The 27823-nt window shown below is 41.7% G+C and overlaps 2 protein-coding genes across 4 annotated transcripts; both read left to right on the top strand.

Annotated features, from left to right (window-relative positions):
- Positions 1 to 5108: 5108 nt before the first annotated feature.
- Positions 5109 to 8158, top strand: LOC137032617 (polymeric immunoglobulin receptor-like). Its single transcript, XM_067404452.1, has 7 exons — positions 5109 to 5329; positions 5496 to 5816; positions 5937 to 6260; positions 6373 to 6399; positions 6743 to 6838; positions 7021 to 7055; positions 7736 to 8158. The coding sequence occupies exons 1-7, from the start codon at positions 5290 to 5292 to the stop codon at positions 7841 to 7843; spliced, it is 951 nt and encodes a 316-aa protein (XP_067260553.1). The 5' UTR covers positions 5109 to 5289; the 3' UTR covers positions 7844 to 8158.
- A 3983-nt stretch (positions 8159 to 12141) lies between these two features.
- Positions 12142 to 20428, top strand: LOC137032074 (polymeric immunoglobulin receptor). Of its 3 annotated transcripts, none has more exons than XM_067403591.1 (7): positions 12142 to 12358; positions 12477 to 12845; positions 12976 to 13299; positions 13421 to 13438; positions 18652 to 18750; positions 18856 to 18899; positions 19063 to 20428. In XM_067403591.1, exons 2-7 carry the CDS (start codon positions 12530 to 12532, stop codon positions 19213 to 19215), a joined length of 954 nt encoding a protein of 317 aa, XP_067259692.1. In that variant the 5' UTR covers positions 12142 to 12358; positions 12477 to 12529; the 3' UTR covers positions 19216 to 20428. The 3 variants fall into 3 exon arrangements, with proteins under 3 accessions (XP_067259692.1, XP_067259690.1, XP_067259691.1); XM_067403589.1 differs by having other exon boundaries at positions 12525 to 12845; XM_067403590.1 differs by lacking the exon at positions 13421 to 13438 and having other exon boundaries at positions 12525 to 12845.
- The last annotated feature ends 7395 nt before the right edge of the window (positions 20429 to 27823 follow it).

Genomic DNA, 27823 nt, shown 5'->3' on the forward strand with positions numbered 1-27823 from the left:
TGGAGGGAGCCAAACATGCGTTCCTGGTGCTGACAGATCATAAAAACCTTGAATATCTTCGGTCTGCTAAGAGATTAAACCCAAGACAAGCTCGTTGGGCCATGTTCTTCTCCCGATTTAATTACACCATCTCCTATCGCCCAGGTACAAAGAACGTCAAAGCAGACGCCCTCTCCCGTCTTCATGCTCCAGACGAAAAGACCGAAGAACCCGAACCCATCATTCTGAGCTCTCTCATCGTGATTCCTATTACCTGGTCAGAAGAGACCATCCCCTCCTCCAATGCCTCCACGAACCCTCCGCCAGGCTGTCCACCGGCTTGCTCTACATCCCACGGACACGACGCACTCCCACGATTCACTCAGCTCACACGTCACTTGGCACTGGTCACCCGGGGGTCAATGAGACCCTCTTGTTGCTAAAAGAACGCTTCTGGTGGCCAGGAATGGCTTCGGATGTCAGAAGGTACGTGCAGGGCTGTTGGGAGTATGCCATCTCCAAAAGTCCTCGTCATCTGCCATCTGGGAAACTCCTTCCGCTGCCCGTTCCAGATCGCCCTTGGTCACACCTAGGAGTGGATTTCATCACTGATCTCCCTGTCTCAGAAGGAAATACCACCATCCTAGTCGTTGTGGATCATTTCTCAAAGTCCTGCCGCCTAATTCCTCTCCCAGGATTACCCACTGCCATGGAGACCGCCGAAATACTCTTTAACCAAGTCTTCAGATATTTCGGAATACCAGAAGACATTGTCTCTGACCGAGGACCTCAGTTCATATCCAGAGTGTGGAAATCGTTCTACTCCCTCCTAGGTGTGGCCGTCAGCCTGACTTCCGGATATCACCCGCAGTCGAACGGGCAGACGGAAAGGAAAGTACAGGAGATTGGCTGCTTCCTCCGTACCTTCTGTCATGACCACCAGGACTCTTGGAACCAGTTCCTGGGTTGGGCCGAGTACGCCCAAAACTCTCTCCGTCAGTCAACTACTGGGCTCACACCGTTCCAATGCGTACTCGGCTACCAACCCCCACTGTTCCCCTGGGATGGGGAACCCTCCAACGTACCAGCAGTGGATTACTGGTTCCGAGAGAGCGAGAGGGTCTGGGACACCATCAACTGCAACGAGCCCTGCGCAGACGCAGGATGACAGCCGACCTCCGACGCTCCAACACTCCCGTCTTCCAGCCTGGTCAGTTGGTTTGGCTGTCCACTCGGGATATCAGACTGCGTCTGCCCTGCAGAAAGCTGAGTCCCAGGTTCATTGGCCCATTCCCCATCATCAAGCAGGTCAACCCAGTCACCTATCAACTCCGACTTCCACAAGGGTATCGTATACACCCCACTTTCCACGTGTCACTACTGAAAGCTCACCACCCTTCTGTTCTTCCCACAGGACCTGACGTGGCTCCCGCCGAGCCCCCCCTTCACTCATCCTGGAGGACGGAGCTGCGTATGAGGTTCATGAGATTTTGGACTCCCGACGTCGTGGTGGTCAGCTGGAATACTTAGTGGACTGGGAAGGATACGGCCCCGAAGAACGCTCCTGGGTCCCAAAAAACGACATTCTGGATCCCAGCCTACTCCAGACGTTCCACGACAGTCACCCTGAGAGACCGGCACCGCGGGGAAGAGGACGACCACCACGGCGTCGGGGTCCTCGGCCCTCTGGAGCGGGCCGTGGAGGGGGGGTACTCTCACAGACACGTCAGGTTCCTACGTCACCCAACCACAAAGCTCACAGTCTCCTGAGTACTAATCACCGCCACCTGCACCTCATCACCTCACTCACCAACAGCACTACAAAGCACACACGCACACAGCACTCTATGTCCGGTCTCGTTCGCATATACTCCATGTGATGCTTACCTTAAGGACTCCTCTTCGTATACTCACCTGTCTCCAGCGTCTCTCCTTCCCTTCGTGTGCCTCGTCTGCTGTGTGGGTGTGTGTCAGCCAGCTCCAGATAACTCCAGCGATCTCTAAGCTCCAACGTATCTCAACCTGCAAAAGAAAGGACAGTAACTATTCCTCATATCATCTGCTTATATCCATATATCATCAGTTCACTCACCTGTCTGTTGTTGCAAGCTCTACTGTGGTCAATAAAACTTCCAATACCTGTTACTACTGTGTTCATCTCCTGTATCCCGTAACACCATGTCTATAGTGACTCAGATGCCAGGAGTTTATGGAGACTTATGATTACTATTATAGCCGTTGAAAGATCTGCATTTCACCCATCCAAGTGCACACACACAGCAGTGAGTATTGAACACACACACCAGACATGTTTTTGCTGCAGAGCCCAGGGAGTGATTGGGGATTCAGTGTCTTGCTCAAGGGCACCTCACTTGTGGGTAATGAGAATGAGTTCATTCACTCCCTAACATTTCCTGCCATTACTGAGACTCGAACCTGCAAACTTTGGATTACAAGTCAGACTCTCTAACCATTAGACCACAACTGCCTAAGAGCAGAATGCAGGAGGAAAAATTAACCACTTACAGATGTATTTTCGTTATGAATTTTTCTTACAGCAACTGTTAAGTTATATTTGTGTTATATACAGCTCTCTGTTTATCATTGATCAGGTGTTTTATATTCAAAGTGATCATCTTACAGTAACACTAACCTGCAGAATTACCTTTAACTAATCAGTGTTTGACTACTAATTATTTTGTTTATATACTCTGTTTGTCTTATTCTGTTTGAGTTTGCTGCCCTCTGCTGTTTAAACATTAAACATGCAGTTTTGAACAATCTTCAGTTTTGACAGTTATTTATTAGGTAACAAATTATTGGGGGGTGGGGGACTATGAAGACTGATTTCAAGCCTCATTCGGATGCAAGCATCAGTGTTTTTCTGCTTTTCAGATTATATACACTGATCAGTAGGGATGAGCGAGTACAGCATTATCTGTATCTGTATCTGTTAACCATATGAATTATCTGTATCTGTACTCGGAGTGGGTGGGACCTAACCCGGAAGTGGGCGAGGCTTGTCTTGAAATGGGCGGGGCTTTAACCGGTATGTTATTTTAAGCATGCAATTGATATGGGTTGATCAGAAATTGTTATATTTATTGCTGATTATAAAAATATTTACAGGACAGCATCAGGATTGAGCTTCAGATCAATGGTTTTGATCACGATAGCAAACGAACTATATTACAGAACAAGTTTTGCAACAATGAAAACAAAACAATGCAGTGCAATTATGAAGTAAAATGTAATGAACAACATAACTTTCTTTTTTAACTTTTAATTTTTTTATGGTCAGTGTGATTTTTTTTATTTTTTTTTTGGGGGGGGGGTATTTTTTATTTTATTTTCACACCAGGTGTGTGTGTGTGAGTGCATGTGTGTGTAGCTTAATAATTAATTTGTAATATTTATAACACTAGCTTACTACCTTTATGTTTTTTATGAAATACAGCAAAAACGTGTCAGACACTCAGTGTCTGGTTCATAGGCGCTGATTTATGTTTCTGCCGGTGGGTGCCCAGTGGCCCACTTCCCCATTCGAATCTACCATCATATCGTTTTTCTTCATAAAGTTTAAAGAAGTTAATTAATAACTAGCTAGTTCGCTTCTTATTTAACTCAAATCAACGTCAGCTTGATGTTTTATTTGCATTATATCCGTGCAGCAATATGACAATTTCGACCCAAAAGCACATTCTTTTCACGAGCGTTGTCGCGAGTCATGCTCTCGCTTATATCTGGTGCAAGGAAAGTTTGAGTTGGAGCGCGCGCATGTATCTGATTGAGAGCAGAGCCATTTGTGCTCGCGCGCATCACTTGGATGCACTCTCGACGTTTGCCATTAAAATATCGCCATAGAAACGGCCTTAAATAATCTATTAAAAGGGTGAAGATCGTGTCTGAAAGCTACAATTGATTTTCTATTGGTTAAAATCAATGGAAAATATCTCGTATTTTTCCGTGGGTGCTCGACGTGTTTTTACACGGGATCGGCGCCTATGGTCTGGTTACTGGTTAGAGAAAGCTGAAGGTTTAAAAAAGAAAAAAAATCTCAGACAGGCAGATACGCAATGCGAGTCGCATTCTACCAAGCAAGCACCACGTCTGAACAAACCCACGTTTACCAGAACTCTACTGGTTAGTAAGTACGTATTATTAACGTTACAACCCGAAGTAAAAAGCTGAAGAAACCCTAAACATTAACGGAAAAGACCCGCGAACCCGAGTGACTGAGGGAGAGACAGAGAGCTGTTCTGTGTGTGACTGTGAGTGAGCAGAGCGAGACACAGCAACACAATACATCTGTATGTGTGTAGTGGAGGGGTGCTGTGACTAGCCTATCACAGAACGCTGACACAATCAGCTACCCAATGATGATTTTCATTCAATCCGAGCACAGATATTGACTCGTATTACTTGTATAATACTCGTACTCGGCAGAAGTGCTTTATCCGTACCGAATACTCGTTTCAGCCGAGTATCCGGCTCATCTCTACCGATCAGGCATAACATTATGAGCACCTTCCTAATATTGTGTTGGTCCACCGTTTGCTGCCCTGACCCGTCGAGGCATGGACTCCTCTAGACCCTGAAGGTGTGCTGTGGTGTCTGCACCAAGATGTTAGCAGCAGATCCTTTAGGTCCGGTAAACTGTTTGTTCAACACATCCCACAGATGCTCGATTGGATTGAGATCTGGGGAATTTGGAGGCCAAGTCAATAGATTCACCTGGCCATCATGTGATGTAAAAGAAAATGGGATTCTGCGGCTATGCAGCTCCATATGCAACAAACTGATGCACTGTGTATTCTGACACCTTTCCATCAGAACCAGCATTAACTTCTTGAGCAATTTGAGCTACAGTAGCTCATCTGTTGGATTGGACCACACGGTTTTCTAACACATCAAGTTTAAGGACAAAATGTTCATTTGCTTCCTAATACATGCACACACTAACAGGAGCCGTGATGAAGAGATGATCAGAGTTATTCACTTCACCTGATCGCTGTACATGACTGTAAATGTGTGCTCATTTGTGTGGCAGAAGCTTTAAACCTGCACACAAGACTAAAGAGCAGAAAGATGGTTTAACTTCCTGTGTGTCAGTGTCAGCAGGACTGTATTTCATCACACGAGTTTAGCAAGGAGGAAAAGGGAAGAGGCAAAGCTGTTTGATTTATAAAAATCTCTTTCAGAGCACAAGATAAAAACAGACGCGACAGAAGAATTGACAGTGTTTCTGACTGCTAAACACAATACAAGAGGATTTACGGCAACAAGTTCACAGTTTTATCATTTGGGATTATGAAGACCTTCCTCTTCTTCACTATCTGCCTGATTAAAGGTCAGACTTTCTTTTAATTTCACAGCCTGTAACTATTTACTCAACTGATTAAATCAAAAGCATTGTGATATTATGTATTATGCCTGTCTTTATTTGTGAATATGTAATTTTTTGTTAGTATGAGATCTTACGGCATTTAAAAGAGGAAGTGGATTTTGATTGACAGGTCACATGGGTGATGCTGCTGACGGCGTGCCTAGCATTGCAGGAGGAAGTGTCATCATCAACTGTGTATATAAACCTGAAAATGAGAAAACTAGAGAAAGTGCAAAAAGCTTTTGCAAAGTGTCTGGCAGTGAATGTACAACCATGACAGAAGTAAAGAATGATTTATGGATCCCAGAAGAGAGATTCTCTATGACTGATGATACATCTGTGGGCTTAATTAGTGTGTTCATTAGAAACCTGACCGTAAACGACAGAGGAACGTACAGATGTAAAGCCGGCAGTGCAACGATTCAGGAGATGAATTTTAATGTGGAACAAGGTAAGAATGAATATTTATTTAAAATATTACTAATTTCCTCTGTCACACCTTTAGATTTAACATTTATGTTTGGCAACAGGATTTGTTACACATTTTAAATTAAAATTCTCTTGTTTCCAGAGCCGTGTTGTGGGAGATCAGAGGATCAGACTGCTTATATATTAACTACAGCTGTCATCCGCTGCAAATATCCAGAGAAATATAAAGAACATCCCAGGCTATTGTACAAAGTTCAGAATGGATCATTAGAGTCTATTATTACAGCATATGGAGATTCAGTCAGCAGTGGGAGGTTTTCTCTGAATGTAAACGAACAGGAACATGTCTTCACTGTGAATATTACAGATGTGAGTAGAAGTGATGCCGGGGTGTATTACTGTGGAGTTCACCCCAACAACCCTATCTACACTCCCCTTTTCACAGAGATTCAGCTTCATGTTTCAGGTGAGAAACAGTTAGCAACGAACTGCATACTAAATGTACATAATGTCAATTAATCAATGTCATTTTGATTCTTCACATATCGTCTGTATGTGGACAACAATGGGAAATCAAGAACAAACAGATGCTCCAGTCCAGTCTGGTGAGTCCTTTAACATTAATATATCCCTCAGCATGTCACATAATAATCCTGAAAATTGATTAATGACAATTTAGAACAGTAAAGTTGAAATGATTTGCTGGTAAAGTGATAATGCTGGTTGACCAGGTGCAACATCCTGAAGGGAAAAGCATTCTGTAAATCATCTACATGGCTCTTCGAAATACTTGAGTCTGATCAGTGGTGGCTCGTTGTCATTTTAATAATGGTATCAATAATTTAGTAAGAAAGTGATTAAAATTAATGTTAATTTTATTGGATTTTTCAATATTCACTTTCTTTTTTTTACTGTATTTTAGACAGTGTTTCCTCTTGTGTTTTTCAGCTTCAGTTGTGATTATCATCATTGTGGAGGCTTTGGTTTTACTCCTGATAGCAGTTCCAGTGATTATAGTGACTGTACGAAATAAAAAGTCTAAAGGTAATATTTGACACTATATAAGTCATTTTCTCTTATGTTTCAGCATTTTGAGCATACAACAAAACACTGAAGATCACCTACTAATTGAGTTTGGGATGATGACATGTATGAGTATCTGAATGAAATTATAAAGAGTTGAAGCAGTAACCTGAGTAAGACTGTCATGTTGATGTATTTCACAGGTCTGCTGTCGTTTAATCCAGTGTTTTATGAACAGGTGAGTGATCAGAAACTGATTGTGATCATTAGTGGACCGTTTGTTTCATGAAGTTATTCAGAGTTTTATTTCTTGCTTGACTCTGTAATGATGTTGAAACAGGATTTTCAGTACTTTGGTATGAATCTCCAGTAGCTGGTGTGTGAATGATCATATCCATGTGTTTAGCCCTGTGAACCTGAAAAATAGATTGAGATCTTTGAAGAGTCTGTTAAATCAAGCGTAGCGCCAGTTCTGTCAGGTCATGTCAGTCAAGCTCGCATCAGCTGACTCTCAGGTGACCGACGTCTACCTATAGGAATACGACGCCTATCATGGCATCCATATATAAGCTCTTCAGTATTATCAGCAGCTATCGCATTTCCAAAATTACCCTCCTCCATCCCCAGCTCCTCCTCTCGTCAGTCAGGATTTGGCCTTCTGATTCCTGAATCAGACTAATTCTTGAATTTCATGTAGATGTTAAATTATTGACATTAATGATATCTGCATATGTTAGTTTTGTTCTGTTTACCCTAAGGGGGGTTATTGCTGCTCTTCCTGCTCTTTGCATGAATCCACAGGGAGTTCTTGCCCAGAACAGAATCATACCGCCAATCCAAACTCTATGCAATTATCAATCATATTTGACGATAGTTGTCCTGACAGAACTAACTAACTCTTGTTTCCTGTGACTGTAGATCAAAGACACTGGACTTCCCTGTAATCCAGAGGACAGAGACACAATAACAACTGTGGTTTACAGCTGTGTTGACTCAAGTGCTCTATCAACACCACAACACAAATGAGTTCATTTCAACTAATGTAATATGTATTCATAAACATTTTAAGAACCAAGAGAAATCATCTTTATTCTTCTCATAATTTCATTGTTTTACTGAAAATGAGTACTGTACTGTGTCATATTTGATCCTGATATGTTTAAAGCTGAACACCAGCAAACACGCATGTGCAACTGGAATTACCTACGAGATTCGCACAGCATCAGTAACTACACAGTTACTGCAGCCTTTAAATAAAGCAACATAACATCAGTGTTTCTCAGCTCATCACTGTGTAATCGGCCCAACGGCGGTTTTCCACAGGACGGGGAAGGTTTCTTGCGCTTTCGGTCTTTTCAGTGTGGCAAAGTAGTTTAATTCCAAATAGTCTTTTATCTGACTCCATGTTATTATGACCTTGAATTTAGTTTAGAATGTCAATTGATTATTGGTCATTTGTATAATAATTTAGCTTTACATTTGAATATTCTATTTAACTCTTTACTCTTATTGTACTCGTTCATTCGGTTCTCAGTGTCGCACAGGGTCCTCGCACTGGCCATTCATTAATATGCGGGCCCACGATCACAAACTCGTCAGTCTTGGTCACTAGACAGAGGTAATTGACTATACTAATAGAGTGCCGCTCTCATGCTTGCTTTCTCTAAAAGTATTTGTGTAGTCCCCTTAGATCTGTATACACTTGAATTAAAGTAACACTAACTCTAGTCAGAGGTCATAACCACTATTTACAGGGAAGTCGACCAATATTACTTCTCTTATAATAGCTTTGGTTTGGTTATGCCATGGTTTTACCATGTACACTTAGCTAGAGTAACGTTACAATAAACAGAGGTAAGGCTCACCCTATTTAGGTTGGTCGATCAACATTTGTTGCCCTAAACGGAATTCCCTTTTTAGCCTTTACAGTCTAAGTACACTTGAACTAGTGCCAAGCGTTAGTCTGAGCTCTAAAATCACAGTTAGTGTGCCCTATGCTCCACTCAACTGGACTTTAGTCCGTTACTAACCTGACGCAGATTTGCGGTAACAATGGATACATCGTAATCTACTGAAGTCAATAATTTCAGAGTAAGTCAGAATAAAATCAAATGTGACAATTTATTAGTCAGGTAAATGTATCATGCCAATTACATAATTCAAAGAAATCAATACAAAACATCAAATGCTCAGAAATAGAGTAAGATGCATACCTGACATGAAAAATACACATTGCTGAGTGTCCTGGATACTCAGCAATGTGGGCTTCATCTGAATACAGAGTCGCCCCGAGCCTTTTGCAAAATTTCCTTAAATACTCAGACCAACCCCCAATGTGGGGCATGAACTCACAATCAGAATTTGCATTGACTAGGGTCACAGACCTCGGGGGTTCGCACCTTGCTGTGGAACAGGAGGTAATTTGGATGAAAGACCCTGGGAAAGGGATGGTTGCAACCAAAGTATCCCTAAACTCTTAAAACCTTTAATACCTTTGGTTTACTTTCATGTAGATGAGACCATTGTACCAGTTGCACCGAGACATTTCAAACGATACCAAACATGACTGTTAATTCATTTGCATTGACAGAACATTATAATTTGTTATAACCTTTTTAAGTGAACTGAGTGATGGGAAGAATGTGTAAAGGGAAGGAAGTGGGGGAGAAGGAGCAAATGTGAAGGAAGGACAGGATGGAAAGAAGCATTCCCGCAACTTCACTCTGTGGGGTGTGGAGACAAATGGCTGTATGTGTTTGGGCTGTCCATATCTCAGGAGATCAAAGTATCTGAGGAACTGTTGATCTTACAACTGACTGAAACACAGGATCTACTCTTCAGCACAATGGTGACCCATTGATTTCTTCTATATCATTATGTGCAAAAACTCATAGGCCCAGTTTCAAAGACAGGGCTTAGACTAAGGCAGGATTAGGCCTTAGTACATTTAGGACATTTAAGTAACTTTTATAAATGTACCCTAGAAAAAAATATTACACAGTTTTAGGTTAAAACAAGTCATTATTTTACACATACTGTACATTATTGTTGTTCCTCTATGCCCCACCTTTACTGAAACGCGTCAATTTTTACAAAGCTCATTGTTCTGAAAAGCCCGGTGTGCTCTGATTGGCCAGCGATCCAGTGCATTGTGATTGGCCTGAATACCTCAAGTGGGTGATGAAAATGTCATGCCTCTTACCATATTTGGAACATCAGCTCCCAAAGCAATATTGACAGGTGATCATGTCTGTACTACCTTATCAATTCGAGCCCAGATCTGATCTGGAAAATGCAGATGTCCAAGCTGATCGATCTACTTGGATGGAATTGCCCCACTTTTTAGAATCAGCCTTTGAGGCCTTGTACTCTCCCAGTCCTCCGAAAAATGTGCAGCACACAGTCAAATATTTGGGTTGTGCTGTTCTAGAACAGTGTTGTAAATAAAGCTTAACCACTGTTTTCTAATTGTGTCCACTTTTGGAAGGCCAAATAAAGTAGTTTGGCTTTCGCATAAAAAAAAAAAACAGCATCTAAATTGACTAAATCAACATGCACATTGCCCAATTTCTATATCCTAATTATTGTTAATATGTAATTCATTTTTCCAGGAGCTCATTTCTTCTACCTTCAGTTAAACTGCTAACAGTGATTGTAAATTAATTGCCTAAATTATTACATTATTTGCTAACTACATTCTTTAAATTGTAATGTTGACATGCATTCTCTGTAAAGCTGCTTTGAAATGATATGTATCGTGAAAAGCGCTATACAAATAAATGAGAATTGAATTGAAAAAATTGTTTCCCAACCCTGTTCCTGGAGGCATACCAACACTGCACATTTTGCATGTCTCTCTAATCAAACACACCTGATTCAAGTCATCAGCTCATTAGTAGGAATTATCAACCTAAAGGCTGATCATCAGCATTATCACCTACTCATTAAAGGAAACATGCAAAATGTGCAGTGTTGGTGTGCCTCCAGGAACAGGGTTGGGAAACACTGCATTAGCAACATGCTAACACATTCAGAAACACAATCTGCAAACATCACAAAATATATTTAAAATTGGATCATGAACAGTCGTATCGATGCATCTTTTGATGCATCATCTTCTGTGCAAATCCTGTGTTTTACTGATCCTCTTGTGCAAAGCAGTCTGGTGTAAAATGACTTGCACATACTGGTATATGAATTTATTTGGAAACATTTCCTTCATAAATAAAGTTACACCACCGTGTCTATAGTGACTCAGATGCCAGGAGTTTATGGAGACTTATGTTTACTATTATAGCCGCTGACAGATCTGCATTTCACCCATCCAAGTGCACACACACACACAGCAGTGAGTATTGAACACACACCCAGCAGTGAACACAAACACCAGACATGTTTTTGCTGCAGAGCCCAGGGAGTGATTGGGGATTCAGTGTCTTGCTCAAGGGCACCTCAGTTGTGGATAATTTGAGTTTACAAGTCAGACTCTCTAACCATTAGGCCACATCTGCCTAAGAGCAGAATGCAGGAGGAAAAATGAACCACTTACAGATGTATTTTCATTATGAATTTTTGTTACTGCAACTGTTAATTTATATTTGTGTTATATACAGCTCTCTGTTTATCATTGATCAGGTGTTTTATATTCAAAGTGATCATCTTACAGCGACACTAACCTGCAGAATCACCTTTAACTAATCAGTGTTTGACTACTAATTATTTTTTTTATATTCTCGGTTTGTCTTATTCTGTTTGTGTTTGCTGCCCTCTGCTGTTTAAACATTAAACATGCAGTTTTGAACAATCTTCAGTTTTGACAGTTATTAGGTAACTAATTATGGGGGGGACTACAAAGACTGATTTCAAGCCTCATTCGGATGCAAGTGTCAGTGTTTTTCTGCTTTTCAGATTATATACACCAATCAGGCATAACATTATGAGCACCTTCCTAATATTGTGTTGGTCCCCCGTTTGCTGCCCTGACCCATCGAGGCATGGACTCCTCTAGACCCTGAAGGTGTGCTGTGGTGTCTGCACCATGATGTTAGCAGCAGATCCTTTAGGCCCTGTAAGTTGTTTGTTCAGCACATCCCACAGATGCTCGATTGGATTGAGATCTGGGGAATTTGGAGGCCAAGTCAATAGATTCACCTGGCCATCATGTGATGTAAAAGGAACTCTAATTCTGTGGCTATGCTCATTTGTGTGGCAGAAGCTTCAATCCTGCACACAAGATAAAAGAGCAGAAAGATGGTCATGGTCACTCACTTTGGTTTAACTTCCTGTGTGTCAGTGTCAGCAGGACTGTATTTCATCACACGAGTTTAGCAGGGAGGAAGGAAAGGGAAGAGGCAGAGCTGTTTGATTTATAAAAAACTCTTCAGAGCACAAGATAAAAACACACAATCAGACGCGACAGAAGAACTGACAGTGTTTCTGACTGCTGGACACAATACAAGAGGATTCACAGCAACAAGTTCACAGTTTTATCATTTGGGATTATGAAGACCTTCCTCTTCTTCACTATCTGCCTGATTAAAGGTCAGACTTTCTTTTAATTTCACAGCCTGTAGCTATTTACTCAACTGATTAAATCAAAAGCATTGTGATATTATGTGTTATGCCTGTCTTTATTTGTGAATATGTAATTTTTTGTTAGTATGAGATCTTACGGCACTTAAAAGAGGAAGTGGATTTTGATTGACAGGTCACATGGGTGATGCTGCTGGAGGCGTGCCTAGCATCGCAGGAGGAAGTGTCATCATCAACTGTATATATAAACCTGAAAATGAGAAAACTAGAGAAAGTGCAAAAAGCTTTTGCAAAGTGTCTGGCAGTGAATGTACAACCATGACAGAAGTAAAGAATGATTTATGGATCCCAGAAGAGAGATTCTCTATGACTGATGATACATCTGTGGGCTTAATTAGTGTGTTCATTAGAAACCTGACCGTAAACGACAGAGGAACGTACAGATGTAAAGCCGGCAGTGCATCGATTCAGGAGGTCATTTTTAACGTGGAACAAGGTATATTAACCACATTACTCATTTCCTCTGTCACACCTTTATATTTAACATTGTATGTTAATTCCTGAGACATAATTTTGAGGCAAAAGGATTTGTTACAGTTTTTTAATTAAAACTGTCTTGTTTTCAGAGCCGTGTTGTGGGAGATCAGAGGATCAGACTGCTTATATATTAACTACAGCTGTCATTCGCTGCAAATATCCAGAGAAATATAAAGATCATCCCAAGCTATTGTACAAAGTTCAGAATGGATCATTAGAGTCTATTATTACAGCATATGGAGATTCAGTCAGCAGTGGGAGGTTTTCTCTGAATGTAAACGAACAGGAACATGTCTTCACTGTGAATATTACAGATGTGAGTAGAAGTGATGCCGGGGTGTATTACTGTGGAGTTCACCCCAACAACCCTATCTACACTCCCCTTTTCACAGAGATTCAGCTTCATGTTTCAGGTGAGAAACAGTTAGCAACAAACTGCATATTAAATGTACATAATGTCAATTAATCAATGTCATTTTGATTCTTCACATATCGTCTGTATGTGGAAAACAATGGAAAATCAAAAACAAACAGATGCTCCAGTCATGTCTGGTGAGTCTTTTAACATTAATATATACTGCAGAATATCACAGAATATGAATTTCCTCTCAAGTCGTATTTACCACTGGAAAGCTTAGAGATAACTTTGATACCTAAGTTCCCGAGTAGGGAAGTTTGTTTAAAGTCCCCTGTGGTGAAAATCAAGTTTTGAATGTTGTTTATATGACTATGTGGTGTTTTTAATATATATTTAAGATATACCATGTGCAAATTCATAAGTCAACACCATTGCTGAGTATTTTCTCCTTAAAACTGCAGTGATCTAAAGACAGTCTCAAACCCGCAGTTTGAAATCGCTGGTGTGTGACGTCACAAACTACCTTGTAACCAATCACGTCAATGTTCCGGCAGGCTTTAGCATATCATTAACAGTGAACTAGCATGGGAGTCTCGAGAGAAGCCAGGTTATATATTTTTCTGTTGATATGAAAAATCGGTAGATTTTGCGGGTGTATGATGTATATTATGATGTTATGGTGATCTCTATGCCTTTCTCCACTGACGGTTGTTGAAGCGTTTCTTAGTGTCTGACGTTGTAAAGAGCAATACCATTGTGCAGCGTTTACCTCAGTAAGTTGACCGAGTGGATCTCTGAGCTGCCGTGAGCGAGTGGAGGCGGGGCTAATTATCATATTCATAGATCCGTGTATATTAAATGAGGCAATGGTGTAGAGTTACATTCAAGCTTTTTTAAGGCATGAAGAAATTTTTTCACAGGAAAAAACTTTAAATATGTCATTTTGGTGATCAAAGATGAGTTTTAAGTGATAAAATGATTGACTACAGGAGGACTTTAAACACGGGAGAGCGATTACTGCTGCTTCTTTATTAGTTTCTCCCACAAGTCAAGTCAAGTCAGGTCAAATTTATTTATATAGCGCTTTTACAATTGGTAATTGTTTCAAAGCAGCTTTACATATTAGAAGCACAGAAAAAAAGGGAAGTGGTTAAAAATAAGCTGTACAAACAAGCGTGGTAATATGTAACATATACAAGATGGTGCTACATTAAGCCAATGTCAGCTTACTTCCAGGGGTGGAAAAAACCCCCTAGGAGAAAAACCCAGCGTGCTAACACTGGGAAAAAAAGTCCTAGGAGGGAAAAAACCCCTTGGAAGATATATATAATATATGTAAATGGATATGTAGATCAAAATCTGAATTATACATTTTTATTATAGAGATTAAAAATAGATTATATATAAATATATGTAAGCGGATACGGGGATTAAAAATCTGAATTATAGATGCAGCCAGAACTGGGTCTGTAGGCCCATTGTCTCCTGGGCTACGTTGTAGGCAGGTCCAGACACAGGTTCTCCATCTGATCTGGATACGGCCTGGATCCAGCACCCGGCAAACCTCAGGATAAGCAGAGTGACAGATATTAGCGTAGATGCCATTCTTATTCTGATGTACAGGTATATCTAGCGTTATAGGAAATGTTCTCAGTTCCGGCCGACCTAATTATTGCAGCGTAACAATCCTTTAACGGATTTGAAAAATGTTAATGTATTGATAATGTGTTATGTGTATGCCAGGTTAAAGAGATGTGTTTTTAGTCTAGATTTAAACTGACAGAGTGTGTCTGCTTCCCGAACAATGCTAGGAAGATTGTTCCAGAGTTTAGGTGCTAAATAGGAAAAGGATCTGCCGCCTTCAGTTGATTTTGATATTCTGGGTATTATCAACTGGCCTAAATTCTGAGATCGCAATAAACGTGAAGGACTATAATGCATTAAGAGCTCACTTAGGTACTGGGGAGCTAAACCATTTAGAGCTTTATAAGTAAGTAGCAAGATTTTAAAATCTATACGATGTTTAATAGGGAGCCAATGTAATGTTGACAGAACTGGGCTAATATGGTCATACTTTCTGGTTCTAGTAAGAACTCTAGCTGCCGCATTTTGGACCAACTGTAGTTTGTTTAAAAGCCGAGCAGAACAACCACCCAGTAGAGCGTTACAATAATCTAGTCTTGAGGTCATGAATGCATGAACCAACTGTTCCGCATTTGTCATTGAGAGCATATGTCGTAATTTAGATATATTTTTTAGATGGCAGAAGGCGCTTTTACAGATACTAGAAACATGACTTTCAAATGAAAGATTGGTATCAAAGAGCACACCCAGGTTCCTAACTGAGGACGAAGATTTAATGGAGCACCCGTCAAGTGTTAGAGAGTATTCAAGGTTTTTTCGTGAGGAAATTTTTGGTCCAAAGATTAGGATATCAGTTTTTTCTGAATTTAATAATAAGAAATTTCTTGTCATCCAGTTTATAATGTCAGCTATGCATTCTGTTAGTTTTGTGAATTTGTAGGTTTCGTCAGGGCGCGAGGAAATATAGAGCTGGGTATCGTCAGCGTAGCAGTGAAAACTAACACCATGCTTCCTAATTATCTCTCCTAAGGGCAGCATGTACAGAGTGAAAAGCAACGGTCCTAATACTGAGCCTTGTGGTACCCCATATTTAACCTGTGATCGATACGACATCTCTTCATTAAATACTACAGACTGATAACGGTCAGATAAGTATGATTTGAACCATGCCAAAGCAATTCCACTAATGCCAATATAGTTTTCAAGTCTTTTTAGAAGAATGTTGTGATCGATAGTGTCAAAAGCAGCACTGAGATCTAATAACACTAATAGAGAAATACAGCCACGATCGGATGATAAGAGTAGATCGTTTGTAACTCTAACGAGAGCAGTCTCAGTACTATGGTATGGTCTAAATCCTGACTGGAAATCCTCAGAGATTCCATTTCTTTCTAAAAAGGAGCACAGTTGTGTTGAAACTGCCTTTTCTAGTATCTTTGACATAAAAGGTAGATTCGAGATTGGCCTGTAATTTACTAAATCTCTTGGATCTAGTTGAGGTTTTTTAATAAGAGGTTTAATAATAGCCTGCTTAAAGGTTTTTGGCACGTGTCCTAGTGTTAAAGATGAATTAATTATATCAAGAAGTGGACCTACGACCTCTGGAAGCATTTCTTTCAGTAGTTTAGTCGGCATTGGGTCTAACATACATGTCGTTGATTTTGATGATTTGATAAGTTTAGATAATTCTTCCTCTCCTATAGCGGCGAATGATTCTAGTTTTACCTCAGGGACACTACAGTGCACTGTCTGAAGCGAAACTGTAGATGGTTGCATGTTTTTAATTTTCTCTCTAATATTATCAATCTTGCAAGTAAAGAAGTTCATAAAGTCATTACTGCTGTGCTCTATGGAAACGTCAGCAGTTGAATCTCTGTTTCTAGTTAATTTAGCCATTGTGTCAAATAAATACCTAGGATTATGTTTGTTTTCTATTAAGAGATTTGAAAAATAAGTAGATCTAGCATTTCTTATAGCCGTTCTGTACTCAATCATTTTTTCTTTCCACGAAAGGCGAAAAACTTCTAGTTTTGTTTTCTTCCAACTACGTTCAGCTTTTCTAACAGCTCGTTTTAGAGCCCGAGTGTGCTCATTATACCACGGCGTTGGATTAGTTTCCTTAATCTTCTTTAGACGTAAAGGAGCGACTGCATCTAATGTGCTGGAAAAGAGAGAGCCAATAGTTTCTGTTGCAGCATCGAGTTCTTCTAAGTTGTCAGGTATACTAAGGCGATGAAACTGCTCGGGGAGATTATTTATAAAGCAATCATTAGTGGTAGACGTGATTGTTCTACAATATTTATGGCTGGGTGGTGGTTTTGTAGCCTTGGCTAATTGTATTATACACGAGACTAAATAATGATCTGATATATCATCGCTCTGCTGTAGAATTTCAACAGCATCAATATAAATTCCATGCGACAGTATTAGATCTAGGGTATGATTACGACAATGAGTGGGTCCTGACACGTGTTGTCTAACTCCAATAGAGTTTAAAATGTCTGCAAATGCCAATCCAAATGCGTCTTTATTATTATCTACATGGATATTAAAATCACCAACAACAAGGACTTTATCCGCAGCCAATACTAACTCTGCTAGAAACTCAGCAAATTCTTTGATAAAGTCAGTATGGTGCCCTGGTGGCCTGTATACAGTAGCCAGCACAAATGTCAACTTACATAATGTTACATAAAGCACCATCACTTCAAAGGAATTATATTTGAAATTCTTTTGAATGATTCTGAATATATTACTATAAATTACGGCAACACCTCCCCCTTTGCCTTTCTGTCAAGGATTGTGTCGATAATCATAACCTTGAGGACTAGATTCATTTAAAGTAATGTAATCGTCTGGTTTTAGCCAGGTTTCTGTCAAACACAGCAAGTCTAGTTTATTGTCTGTGATAATTTCATTTACAATAAGTGCTTTTGAAGAAATAGATCTAATATTCAGTAACCCAAGCTTTATCATTTGTTTATCTGATTTATCTGTGATTTTCATTTTTTGAACATCAATTAAATTTTTACCCTTAAAAGGTTTCAGAGGTTTTTTGTATTTACTAGTTCGAGGTACAGACACAGTCTCTATGTGATAATATCTAGGTGAAAGAGTTTCTATGTGCTGTGAATTATCTGATTTCTGTGACGTGAGGCGGCTAGCAGACAGTCGGTTTAGCCAGTTTGTCTGCGTCCTGATCTGGGCCCTGGTTTGTCATGTTTCAGCTCTAAGACTATTTGCCAAATTTCTAGAGAGAAGAGCAGCACCATCCCGGGAGGGATGAATACCATCTCTTTTCAACAGATCAGGTCTGCCCCAAAAGCTTTTCCAATTGTCTATGAAACCTATATTATTCTGCGCACACCACTTAGACAGCCAGCCATTGAGTGATGATAACCTGCTAACTATCTCATCACTCCGACGAACAGGAAGAACTTCTGCTGACATTGAATTTGCGAGTTCACACACCTCTTTAATGTTAATTTTAGTGATCTCCGACTGGCGAAGTCGAACATCATTTGTGCCGACGTGGATAATGATTTTAGAATATTTACGTTTAGCATTAGCCCAACACAACAGCCCAACACAACAGCTGCATCGCCTCTTCTTGTCGTTAAAGTTGTGCATATTTACATACATGAATAATCATTTGAAGCATATTTGTTGTTTTATACACTGTCAAAATAGCATGAATAACATCCCTATTCTTTCTGACAACAAAGCACTTGAACGCAACAAGCTCATAATCACTACTGGGAAATTCCCCATAGCATGTGAAGGCAGCATCAAATCTCTCATTTCACTGTTGTGTGTGTTTCAGGTCTCTACATCATCATTGCGGCGTGTTCGTGTTCGATTCTGTTATTAGCTGTTGGACTGAGTTTGTTATTGTTCAAGGGGAGATGTAAAAAGACAGAAGGTACAAACACAAACGCTCTGGTTTTATGAACTGAACCCAAACGTGATGCTGAAATCTTTTGACTTCTGTGCACTTTAATGGTTTCATCATGTTGTCCATCCACAGGTTCAGTTTCAGCGGATCAGAGGAACACGAGAGATGATGATGAGGTAAAACCGTGTGTTTCAGTCTCCATCTACTGTCTTTCTCTGTCAGCATGACCACTGCAGTACAGTAGTGCCAATACAATATAGAAACATGTTTGAGCACAAATGCAAGTCAGATTATAATTATATATCATGTTATTAAATATAATGAATATTTCCCTTTCAGGGAGTCACTTCTGCTTATTATGACGTGATTCAAGACTCTGCTCAGGAGTCCATTGGATTAAACACAGTTTACGCCACAGCACATTTACCCACAAGCCCCTCTGACAGTGATTTCTACACACTGACTGATAAGCCTCAAAACACCAAAACCTAAAGACACACCGTAATCTGTCCGTTCTCTCCTAATTCATTTGACTCATGCAGTTGGATATATGTTGTATAAACAAAGTTTTTGCAGGCTATTTTAACAGCCAACAGTTTGCTACTGTCATATCAACTATGTTGGCATAAAAATGTTTATATGAATAATGTCGTTCACTTTAACTTCACTTTAAGACCAAATTGTCCAAATGTGGGTTTAATGGCCTTTAAAGAGCACAGCAGTAAGATTATTTAAAGTTATGATTAATTTTGAAACCTAAAGTCATATAGTATCTTTTTCTCAATTTTCTAGCTTTTTTCTGACAATAACCACATTAAAAGAAAGTATGCAATTTGAATTAAAGTGTTAAAAGTCCAATTTTTACAGTACACAGTACTTTTGATTGATGCTTGATGTCTCTAGTTTGTCTCATTCTGACATGTTCTTGTTTATTAAACTGCCCTAAATCTCTTTGAAGATCAAAACTAGATTTATTTGTGTCTGTTAACCCTTTTGTAAAGAAAATATATTTTCCTATATATGAATGATCAATATATCAAATGATTTAATGGTATATTTGAAAATATAATGAATAATACATTGTTAATATGTTACAATATATTTACTCATATATCATAATGTATGCAATTTTATATTCAGTATACACTTCATAATATATAGATGCATGTGATATATTGCATTTATATTTACTCATGCAGTACAAACACACACATATATAGAGAAATATATAATGTAATATATTTCCTATATTTGATATGTATATTATGTTTCATATTTTCAAGCTACTTAACAAAAGAACACCTTCATGTACTTTAGTATTTAGTAAAGAGACTATCAGTGTGCTGAAGAGAACACAAACATAACCTGTTAAATAAAGTAATTATAGTCTTAATGGCGTTCAGCCATGTTCATGTTCAACCTAACCGCAGGCTGTACTCTTCAGCACAATGATAACCCCCAAAACTCACACACACTAGAAAACCTTTTAAATTACAAACATTAAACAGTGATCTCTCCCTATATAAATATTGAGCGAAACTCATGAAATAACATTTACTCTCCTTTAACAGTCAGAAGCAAAGCATGCTGGGAACTAGAAATCTGCTGTAACTCATTCTGTGAATGTGAGTGTATGTGTGTGTTCATATATCCACATTTATATGGAAACATGTATGTGTAATTATGTGCACAATAAAGGAAACAACTTTATGAATGTAAATCTATGTTTGTCTTCATTTATAAATATCTTATATGTATCAATAGCCATACATGGTCAATGTATGATATATCGCAATATATTTTGCAGAATATTGCCATGTATTTTTGTTCCATAAGGGAACTGGTAAATAAATGCATGTAATAAGTGTTAGACTGAATTTATTTAATAATGATCTCAATAGAGGGAGCTGCACCTGCTCACACTGTATCCATAGAGAGAGAGAGATTTTTCTATTGAACTGAATACTTTGGTCCAAAAATGAACAATTGAAAAGAAAATTCTTCACCCGGGGACAAGGACAAAATACTTAATAAATCAAAAAGATTAGCCAATGATGAACACTGTACAAAAAGATGAAAAACTGACTCTGCCTCAGAGCAAAAGGGACATCCCACCCCAACACTAGGATTGAGGTGTACCACATGTCTGTTTGTAGCTATTGTACAATCCTCCACTGGAGGTCACCTGTCTTCTTGTCAATTGGACATTTGTACAGGGTACGCCAGCAAGAGTCAGTTCCAAAAAACTGTGTCCATCTAGTTGTAGAACCTCCATTCAAAAATCGCATGTTGGAAACTTTAACACATATCAAGTAAAGAGATTTCTTTCCAGCAGATTCAAAACTTTCCAGAACTGGCGTCCTCAGAGACAACAAACAGCTTTCATCTTCCACCCAGTCTTCCACAGCTGCTCTTACAATGATTAAGGGAAAGATATAACCATGCCCCTCCACCCATTCATTTAGGACATCTTGGTTTTTCAAAAACTTTTCATGCTTTTCATCACACATTAATCCTGTGGGTGGCTGCAGTACACTCAGTTAATAGAAGCCACTAAATTATTAGCGACCAAAACTTGTCCCATGTAGGACAACTAGGGTAGCAACCATTTCCAGCGAGACAAACAGGTACTCTTTCCTCTAAACCCTCCCAATTTAACTTTTGAAACTCACTTGAGCCAAAATAAATACCTAAAATTTTCAATCCCTCTTTTTTCCATACAAGATCTCCTGGCAACCGTGGAAGATTTTCAAAAGAAAACTGTCCTGCCCAAAAAGCCGATGAAGCTTTTTCATACACATTAAGTGCATTAACCAGAGCCTTAATGTCTTCCTCATGATTAACAAAAACAGTCACATCATCAGCATAAGCACTTACAGTGATACTTGAACTCTGAGATAACCCAGGAACATTAAAACCAGACAAAGTTTTAAGTAAATTAATAAGAAGAGACTCAATAGCAATGCTATATAATTGCCCTGATAAAGGTCAACCTGGTCTAATGCCTCTTGAAACTGGGATTGGTCGGCTTAACCAACCTTCACAATACAAGCAGCACCTGTATACAGTAATTTGACCAAGTTTAAAGGTGCCCTAGACTGTTTTTTTACAAGATGTAATATAAGTCCTAGGTGTCCCCTGAATGTGTCTGTGAAGTTTCAGCTCAAAATACCCCATAGATTTTTTTAAATTAATTTTTTTAACTGCCTATTTTGGGGCATCATTAACTATGCACCGATTTTTTCAGCACGGCCCCTTTAAAAGATGCGCTTCCTCTGCCACACGAGCTGTCGACTATATTACAGCGCATTTACAAAGTTCACACAGCTAATATAACCCTCAAATGGATCTTTACAAGATGTTCGTCATGCATGCTGTATGCATACTTCGAATTATGTGAGTAAAGTATTTATTTAGATGGTTACGTTTGATTCTGTGTGAGTTTGAGGCTGTGCTCTGTGGCTAACGGCTAATGCTACACTGTTGGAGAGATTAATAAAGAATGAAGTTGTGTTTATGCATTATACAGACTACAAGTGTTTAAAAATGAAAATAGCGACGGCTCTTGTCTCCGTAAATACAGTAAGAAACTATGGTAACTTTAACCACATTTAACAGTACATTAGCAACATGCTAATGAAACATTTAGAAAGACAATTTACAAATATCACTAAAAATATCATGATATCATGGATCATGTGAGTTATTATTGCTCCATCTGCCATTTTTCGCTGTTGTTCTTGCTTGCTTACCTTGTCTGTGCACAGATCCAGCCGTTAATACTGCCTTTCCTTGTCTAATGCGTCGAATGGGCTGGCATTATGCAAATATTGGGGTCATACATATTAATGATCCCAATGTTATGTTGAGATCCGAGTGTTTTCCGGAAGTCTTTTAAAGAAATGAGATTTACATAAGAAGGAGGAAACAATGGGGTTTGAAACTCAATGTATGTCTTTTCCATGTACTGAACTCTTGTTATTCAACTATGCCGAGGTAAATTCAAATTCTGATTCTAGGGCACCTTTAAAAAAATTTCACCAATACCAAAAGCTTTTAAACCATTAAAAAAATAACTATTATCAACCCGATAAAAGGCTTTTTCTTGGTCTAAAGAAATGATACCAACTTTCATTTCAAAACCTTTACAAATGTCTAAAGTGTCCTGAATTAAAAACAAGTTATCCATGATCGTTCTCTCTGGAATACAATAAGTTTGATCTTTTTGTACACTTAAGTTTAGATATTTTTTAAGTCTGTTAGGAAGACACTTAGACAAAATTTTATAATCAGTGGTCAATAAGGCAACAGGTTTCCAGTTTTTTAAAAGAAATAAATCCCCCTTTTTTGTTAATAAAGATATAACAGTATGTTGACAGGATATAGGCAAAAATCTTTGCTGCATTCACAGAAAACCTCATAAATCTTCACCAAGAAAGCTCCAGAAACGCTTGTAAAATTTAGATGGCAGCCCGTCAATACCAGGAGATTGTCCAATACCAAGCTGACCAATTGCAGCAGTGAGTTCTTGAAAAGACAGCTCAGTGTCCAAGGCAGTCTTAGAGTCTGAGTCTATTTGAGGCAAGTCTTGAATCAGCTGTTCAGCACAATCAGTATCACAATGATAGGCAGTATACAAGCTGGAATAAGAAGTCACTGCATGAAGCCTCATCTCAGTGATATTGCTGGTTACCCTCCCATCAGGAAGGCGAAGACAAGCCGTTTGTTTCTGTTGTGCCACTTTGTGCTCTAAATTAAATAAATAAGCACTAGGTGCATCCATGTAATTAACAGAGACAAACCAAGACCTTACAAGGGCTCCCTTCATCCACTCATTCGAAAACAAACCCAATTCTCTTTTTTATTTTTGCAGGTTATTGAGCAAATTAGGATCATATCTATTTATTAGATCCAACTCCATATTTGATATATCCTTCTCAATTAACTGAATAGTTTCTCTTAATTTGTTAGTGGAATAAGCAGTGTTGCAGACAAAACAATTTAATATTAATCTTCCCTATTTCCCACCACTGTTTTAAATTTTCAAAAGTGTCTTTACACAATCTCCACTGCTGCCAAAAATTAATATCCTGAAGCAGTTTAGTGTTAAAATGCCAATTAGAAGACTCTTTTATATACTTGGACATACTTAGTTAGAGAAACCAGATGATTATCTGTGAACCCTACTGGAATGATTAAACAATCAATAATCCTACTACTAAAATGATTAGACACATAGATCCTATCCAGTCGAGCAGTACTAACGTCTAGGTTACTATTGTAACCCCCGTTCCCAGAAGGAGGGAACGGAGACGTTACGTCGATACTGACGTAATGGGGTCTCGCTAGGGAGCCCAATCACCTCCAAGGATACAAAACAAGCCAATGGGAATTGGCCTGTGAGATTTACATGCCGGGCCCCTCCCCCGGCATCCGGGTATAAATAGGGCCGGCATACTCATCTTCATTCATATTTTTGCTGAGGAGCCGAGATAGGTATCTGGCCGCTCAGCGGTGGCTCCAAGCTATGGCAGGGGAACGTAATGTCTCCGTTCCCTCCTTCTGGGAACGGGGGTTACAATAGTAACCTAGACGTTCCCATTCAGTCAGTCACGTTCGACGTTACGTCGATACTGACGTAGTGGGGTCCCGTGGAAAGCGCCATAGCAACTGAACCACGTTACGAGTGTTAGGGAGGCAGGTGCTGGCAGGCTGAGGCGTGCCAAATGCAAATGCGGCCCATACTCGCAACCCTCCAGTGCCCAGAGTAAGCCCAGGAATGTCTTCCATACCAGTGGGATGGAGAGGACAGGGTGTTACCGTGGAGAAGTCGAAGCTGCTGTTCCTACCCCACGGGGGAGAGTGCTTCGGAACTCAATCCCTCGTTTTCCAGCAACGACAAAAACGCCAGGAAAGTGTTCCCCGAGGAGGGGAAAGCTACGGAGACCACACCCTGCCCAAAGAGAGGTAACGTGTGGAAGACACATATGGACTGGTCTTAGAACAGTAAAGCATATGGAAGATCTCTGATTTAGGTCCTACCTTTCGGGAGGAACGACTAGCAACCAGAGACGGGGCAAAATGAAGCCGCCCAGGGAAAGACACGGGTTTACCGTCAGGGAAACCTTACCGTGGACAAACACATATGGGATTACCCGAGGGGAATCACAGCATATGGGCATCTAGCCCAGTACAAGGGCAGACCAACTGGGCATACACACGGGTACTGGACCTAGCGCCGGACGCCTCCGCCACGTCTGGCCGCCGCAAGATGCAGGAGGAACTCCACAGGGTTCGCCGTTACGGGGAACTGAACTGAGGAGCGGAAAAAGTGCTCGCATTCCCTCTCCCGAGGGAAATGACACAGCAAGCGAACACCCATGGCTAACTACGAGTAGAAAGCACACGGGTGGACACCGGTTCCACTCGGAGGTTATAATACCTCGCGAATGTGTTCGGTGTCGTCCAGCCTGCAGCTCTGCAAATGTCTGCAACAGAGGCGCCGTGCGCCAACGCCCAGGAAGAAGCAACACCCCGAGTGGAGTGAGCTCGCAACCCGAGGGGGCACGGCTCGCCTTGGGACTGGTACGCCAAGGCGACTGCATCCACTATCCAGTGGGCCAACCTCTGTTTGGAGACAGCCTTTCCCTTCTGCTGACCTCCAAAACAGACAAAGAGCTGCTCAGAGCTTCTGAAGCTCTGCGTGCGGTCCTCGTAAATGCGCAGAGCACGAACGGGACACAGCAACGCAAGGGCTGGGTCTGCCTCCTCCGGGGGCAGTGCTTGCAGGTTCACCACTTGGTCCCTGAAGGGAGTGGTGGGAACCTTGGGCACATATCCAGGCCGGGGTCTCAGGATAACCTAAGAGTAGTCCGGCCCGAATTCCAGGCACGAATCGCTGACCAAAAATTCTTGCAGGTCCCCAACCCTCTTGAAGGAGGCGAGCGCGGTCAGGAGCACTGTCTTGAGAGACAGATGTTTCAGCTCGACTGACTCTAGGGGCTCGAAGGGAGCTCCCCGTAAGCCCCTCAGGGCAACGGAGAGGTCCCAGGAGGGAATGAGGTGAGGCCTAGGCAGATTTAACCTCCTGGCGCCTCTAAGGAACCTGATGATCAGGTCGTGCTTTCCTAGTGGCTTGCCGTCGAGCACATCGTGATGTGCTGCGATGGCGGCCACATAGACCTTCAGGGTGGAAGGGGACAGCCTCCATTCCAAACCCTCTTGAAGGAAGGAAAGCACAACACCGAACGTGCATTTCCGGGGGTCCGCCCGGCGGGAGGAACACCACTCAACAAACAGACTCCACTTCATGGCATAGGCGCGCCTCGTAGAGGGGGCTCTGGCCGAAGTGATGGTGTCGACTACTGCGGACGGTAGGCCACTCAAGTCTGCCGCGTCCCGTCCAGGAACCACACGTGGAGGTTCCACAGATCGGGCCGCGGGTGCCATATGGTGCCCTGCCCCTGAGAGAGGAGGTCCTTCCTCAGGGGGATGCACCAGGGATGGGCTGTCGCGAGGAGCATGAGTTCCGGGAACCAGGTCCGGTTGGGCCAGTATGGCCGGCGGTCCCCTCAGTCAGCGAATAAAACAACTGGCAATGGGCGGATTCCAGAGAAGCGAACAGGTCCACCTGTGCTTCCCCGAACCGGCTCCATATCAGCTGGACCCCCTGGGGGTGGAGTCTCCATTCCCCCGGGAGCGTGAGCTGTCGTGAGAGCGCGTCGGCCGCATGATTGAGCTCGCCCGGGATGTAGTCGGCGCTGACTCCACAGAAGGAGATGGCGGGCGAGTTGCGGCATGCGACGGGAGCGTAGACCACCCTGGTGGTTGATGTACGCTACCGCCGATGTGTTGTCCGTCCGGACCAGTACATGCTTGCCCTGCAGCAGTGGTCGAAACCGGCGCAGCGCAAGGAGTACTGCCAGCAACTCGAGGCAGTTGATATGCCAATGGCGATGGGGTCCTGTCCAGGACCCTGACGCCGACTGGCCACTGTATATGGCACCCCAACCGGTGGCAGAGGCATCTGTTGTGACAACAACATGCCTGGACACTTGCACTAGGGGCACCCCGGCCCATAGAAAAGCAATGTCCAACCACGGGCTGAATGTGCGGCGACAACTTGGTGTGATGACCACACGGAGTGAGCCACGGTGCCATGCCCACCTCGGGACCCGGTCGTGAAGCCAGTGCTGAAGCGGTCTCATATGAAGCAATCCGAGCGGCGTGACCGCGGCTGCGGATGCCATATGCCCCAGGAGCCTCTGAAATTGTTTCAGTGGGACCGCTGTTTTCCGCAAGAACGAGGACGTGCTGTCATATTGACCGAGTCCAGCTCCACACTGAGAAAAGAGATGCTCTGCACGGGGCAGAGCTTGCTCTTCTCCCAGTTGACCCGAAGCCCCAACTGGCTGAGGTGCCTGAGCACCAGGTCCCTGTGTTCGCACAACTGCTCTCGCGACTGGGCCAAAATGAGCCAGTCGTCGAGGTAGTTGAGGATGCGAACGCCCACTTCCCTGAGCAGGGCAAGGGCCCCCTCTGCAAATTTGGTAAAGACGCGAGGAGACAGGGACAGCCCGAAGTATATGACCCTGTACTGATATGCCCGCCCCTCGAACGCAAACCGTAGGAACGGTCTGTGTCGAGGAAGGATCGAGACATGAAAGTACGCGTCCTTCAGGTCGATAGCTGCAAACCAATCCTGGGCGCGAACGCACGTGAGAATGCGTTTCACCGTGAGCATCTTGAACGGGAGCCTGTGAAGGGCCCGATTCAAGACACGCAGGTCCAGGATTGGTCGTAACCCCCGCCTTTCTTGGGTACTATGAAGTAAGGGCTGTAAAACCCAGACTCCATCTCGGCTGGAGGGACAGGCTCTATTGCGTCCTTCACCAAAAGAACCGCAATCTCCGCCCGCAGGACAGAGGCGTTGGGACCTGTCTCCGAGGTGAACAGAACGCCGCTGAACCTGGGGGGACGCCTGGCGAACTGAATCGCATAGCCGAGTCTGATTGTCCGAATGAGCCAACAGGATGGGTTGGGAAGGCGTAGCCACCCCCCAAGCTCCGTACGAGTGGAACCATTCAGACAACAGAAGTAC

Source organism: Chanodichthys erythropterus, chromosome 12, assembly GCF_024489055.1.
Source record: "Chanodichthys erythropterus isolate Z2021 chromosome 12, ASM2448905v1, whole genome shotgun sequence".
Lineage (NCBI taxonomy): Eukaryota > Metazoa > Chordata > Actinopteri > Cypriniformes > Xenocyprididae > Chanodichthys > Chanodichthys erythropterus.